The sequence below is a fragment of the Drosophila willistoni genome, unplaced genomic scaffold, assembly GCF_018902025.1.
Source record: "Drosophila willistoni isolate 14030-0811.24 unplaced genomic scaffold, UCI_dwil_1.1 Seg531, whole genome shotgun sequence".
Taxonomy (NCBI): domain Eukaryota; kingdom Metazoa; phylum Arthropoda; class Insecta; order Diptera; family Drosophilidae; genus Drosophila; species Drosophila willistoni.
Window position 1 is genome coordinate 3,189,266 of NW_025814459.1, and position 4,467 is coordinate 3,193,732.

The 4,467-nt window shown below is 37.3% G+C and overlaps 1 protein-coding gene across 1 annotated transcript; it reads left to right on the forward strand.

The window, feature by feature from the left end:
* The first annotated feature begins 2,886 nt into the window (after nucleotides 1–2,886).
* On the forward strand, nucleotides 2,887–4,031 carry LOC6653339 (ubiA prenyltransferase domain-containing protein 1 homolog). Its single transcript, XM_023181476.2, is given in 2 exon segments — nucleotides 2,887–3,184; nucleotides 3,187–4,031. Coding segments are annotated over 2 exon segments (924 nt in total). The 5' UTR covers nucleotides 2,887–2,914; the 3' UTR covers nucleotides 3,841–4,031.
* Nucleotides 4,032–4,467: the final 436 nt, after the last annotated feature.

The following is a 4,467-nucleotide window of genomic DNA, read 5'->3' on the forward strand; positions in this document are numbered from 1 at the left end:
CCTGCTGATATGGTACTGTCGTCATATGACACCCCACTGAATTTCAGAACTTGATTTTACGTATGCCGATAAAAGCCCCGTCTATATAATCGAACAAGAGTTGTCCATTCTACGTCAGGGAACCCTAACAATAGTCCAATATTACTAGAAAATCGAGAAAAAATTAACATTACTTATCAACAAAGCAATCATGACTTACGATTCCACATTGGCTGCTTCCCTTAACGAAAAATACAGAGCGGATGCATTGAGAGTATTCATTTCTGGCACCAAGAAATCCCTTAGCGATATTCTATTTTCCGCAAGACCAAAAGATTTGCCATCAGCATTAACACTAGCACAAGAAGTTGAGTCAAATCATGAACGCTTCCGATTCGCTAGTAGCTTTGCTAGGAATAATGAAGAAAGAGCTTAGCGTCAAGAACAGAGACAACAAAAGCAATTCACTACAGAAAGTACACCACACCAAATTTTTTTTATTTATTTTTTTATTAAGAGATTTACGCGAAATTGTAAATTTTACGTAATTTAAGAAATTAAGCTATAGCAACTAAGGCCTTAAGCTTATGTTGTATATGAGAAATGTTGATTGGTGCGTTGCAGTGTGTACATATTGGAGGAGGGGACTTGTTAAGGATATGGCTGTGGGTTATATTTGTGTGTCCCAGTCTGATTCTGGTAAATTTCAATATATCAGTTCGAGAGGTGTTAGTTGTTGTCGTTTTGTCTTGGGAAACGGTCTTGTAGTGTTGCGATGTATTAGTGAATATTAGTTCCTTGTATGTCTTTGTGTTTTGTTTTAGGAAGTTTAGGATATCCGAGGGGTTATGAGTATTTTCCATAATGATAGGGAATATTTTGGCGTTTTTGGCTGCTTCGTTAGCGGTCTCGTTCCCTGTTATTCCGCTGTGACCGGGAACCCAAAGCAGTGATATTTTGTAATTTTCGTATTTGTTTAATATGTTCCTAATGCATGTGGTATAGTAGCTCTGTTTATTGATGTTTTTTATTGCTTGTATTGCGGAAAGGGAGTCGGAACAGATGGTGAATTTGCCTCTTTGATTGCTTGCACACCAAATTAAAACCCCATTTTACAAACAAAAATCTCAATACAATAGCTCGAATGTAAAGCATGAACCACCACAACTTATAGACGTTGACAGTTCAGCTCGGTTCAGGCCAACGACTCAATACCCTAACCAAGGCAGTTCCTACCAAAATCAGGTGCCAAAAAGAGCAAATAGTGGAACAACTAGAAATACCGATCCCAAACAACAGAGAATTAATCATCTCTCACAAGATGAAAGTTCTCAAAGTCAATCGGAACAAGAGTACCAAGCAGTAGCGGAGACTGAGGTATCAGATTTGGAAGATGAGGATCGGATTCAAGAGGTAAATTTTTTAGAAATTGTTCCGTGCTACCGTTTATAGAGCGAACGATAGCAGGTAGACCAGTCAAATTACTTATAACTAGATACAGGCGCTTCAAAAAATTACATAAAACCAATTCCGGAACTTTAAAATGTAACTAACGTTTAAGAAAAATTTTTAGTTAAGTCACTTCATGGCTTTAACTCTGTCCAAAAGAAATGTTCAATGCACCTTTTTGCCACAACAACCACATTCTTCTTACTTCCCACCTTATCAAGCTTTGATCGAATAATAGGACTCGACCTTTTAAAAAAAAATGCATGCGAATCTAGATTGGAATCTAGAAATAATTCAATTTAAAAATAGCTCAAATGGTAACTTTACCGAAGTAGAAAATATAAAAGTTCCCTCAGAAATTGAAAACGAATTTAAGAAAATGCTGAAGGAAAGAATAAATGTTTTTGCTGATCCTAATGAATCTATTCCTTATAACTTAAATATTATCGCTACACTTGTAACAGACGATGAAAGGCAGTGTACTCTAGACTTTACTCCTACCCATTAGGAGTAACGGAGTTTGTCAATAACGAGACTAATGACATGCTCAAAAATAATATTATCAGACCATCTAATTCACCGTACAATAATCCGGTGTGGGTAGTAGATAAAAAGGGTCTAGACGAACAAGGAAACAGGAAAAAACGCCTTGTAATTGACTTTAGGAAACTAAATTCAAAAACTATTGATGACAAATATCCTATACCGAATATAGTAGCTATTCTCTCAAACCTTGGGAAAGCCAAATATTTTGCAACGCTTGATTTGAAATCTGGATTTCACCAAATACTTCTTGCAGAAAACGATAGAGAAAAAACACGAAACAAGTGAAATATCAATCAATTTAAGATTTAAGATGTCCAACTAGGAATCTTTCAGGATTAGTTTATAAAATAATCTAGCTTAAACAGAGCTGGTCAAGGAATAAGGACACTGTTCTATCAAGGGAGAAAGTCTGAAAAAGATAGATAGACCGAGTGAGAGTGAGAGCGGCAAGTAACGAGCAATTTTTTTGAGGCTTCTGTTGGGTGAAATTTTTGTATGTCCGCCACCCCTTTCCTCCCCCTGCTTCCAACTTCACCCACCCGCACTAAGATGCTGCATATTAGCAATTATTGAAGGCACACAACCGGCAAAAACGGCAAAATTTTGTAAACAAAAAAAAAATATATATATACATATATATATATATATTTAAAACAACAATAACAACAACAACAACAAAACGGTGGCAACTATTTACGCCGAAACAAGGTCAAATTTTTTATACATCGCAAAATTCTAAACAACAAATTTCATTTAACACACTAGTTTCACTTTGTTGCTTGCAATGGAAACAAGTCAGTCCCCAGCGAACGAGAATCCTCTCCAGCAGCAGCAGCAGTATCAAGAGGATGAGGAAGAGGATCACCTATTGAAGGCAAATGGCAAAGTCCAAACAAATGGTAAATCGGGCAGGGGAACGAGTACAGGATCTGGAACATCCATGCCACCAGCGACTTTTATGAAATTAAAAACCTATTTACTCGCCCTAAGACCATGGTCATTATCGGCCAGCTTAGTGCCCACTTTGCTCGGTTCCGCTTTGGCCTATCGTTCGCAATGGTCAGCGGAATTCTCACTAGTCACCTTCTTCCTCACCGCCTTCACTGTGGTCACCTTTCATTGCGCTGGCAATGTGGTTAATACATATTTCGACTTCATCAAAGGCATTGATAAACAAAAGGCTGATGATCGCACACTCGTCGATCACACTCACTCACCAAGGATGAGGTCGTTTCCTTAGGCGCCATCCTATACTTGGCTGGTTGTGGAGGATTCGTATTCCTGGCTGTGCTTAGTCCAGCTAAAATCGAACATTTGGCTTTAATTTACTTTGGCGGACTGTCATCGAGTTTTTTGTATACGGGTGGAATTGGTTTCAAATACATTGCTCTGGGCGATTTGGTGATCTTGATACTTTTCGGACCCATTTCGGTGCTATTTGCGTTTATGTCACAAAGAGGACATGTGGATTGGACAACAATGGGCTATGCCATTCCATTGGCTCTCAATACGGAGGCGATACTGCATAGCAACAATACGAGGGATGCGGAAAATGATCAGAGAGCTGGCATTGTGACATTGGCCATACTGATCGGACGTACTGCCTCGCATGTGCTTTATGCCATGCTTCTCTTCACACCATATTCAATATTCTTTATATTCGGCTTAAAGTATTCAATATGGTTCCTGTTGCCATTGATAACATTGCCGCAGGCATTTCAAATTGAGAAACGTTTTCGTAACGATTATACGATGCATTTGGTGCCGCGTCAGACGGCTAAACTGAATTTCTTCTTTGGCATCCTCTATATTGTGGCCTGCTGCTGTGCCCAGCAGTTGCCCACATTTGTGTGGCGTAAGCATTAGATTAATACTGATGAGAAAACCAATCGATCCAATGTATGTATATGTAGAAAAGTTTGCAACATTTTTAGGGAATTATGTATATGCATATCGATGTATACATTTTGTATGTAAATTAGTTATTAGTCGGTTAAATTGTGTGTGCAAAAATGCTGTCTGTGTTTTGTGTGTGCGTTTGTTGTATGCTTTTCCTTCTCGACTAGTCTCAAAATGAATAGAAAATCTGAACTGAACTGAATGATAAACATATCCTACTCAATCTACTCAGTTTAATTTAATCCTACATACTACTCACATTATTTATTTCACCCCTAAACTTTAAACCACTCGATGTAATAAGTATATTGAATTGTTGATGATGCCAATTGGAGGAAATATGTTTATAAATATTCTTGAAATAATTTCTTAATGCTTGAGAATTCTCAATTCAGTTTGATTTTATTGCAAATGTTTCTTCAAATTCACTTAAAGTGATTAATTTATTTATATGTGTTATCAACAATTCAAATAATCTGCAAACTCTTCCTCTCGCGCTTTGGAATAATGGACCAAGATCGTGTGCAACAATAATAAAAAACAACAAAATATTTATACATAGGTACATTAATTATATCATCTAAAGGCTTAGGT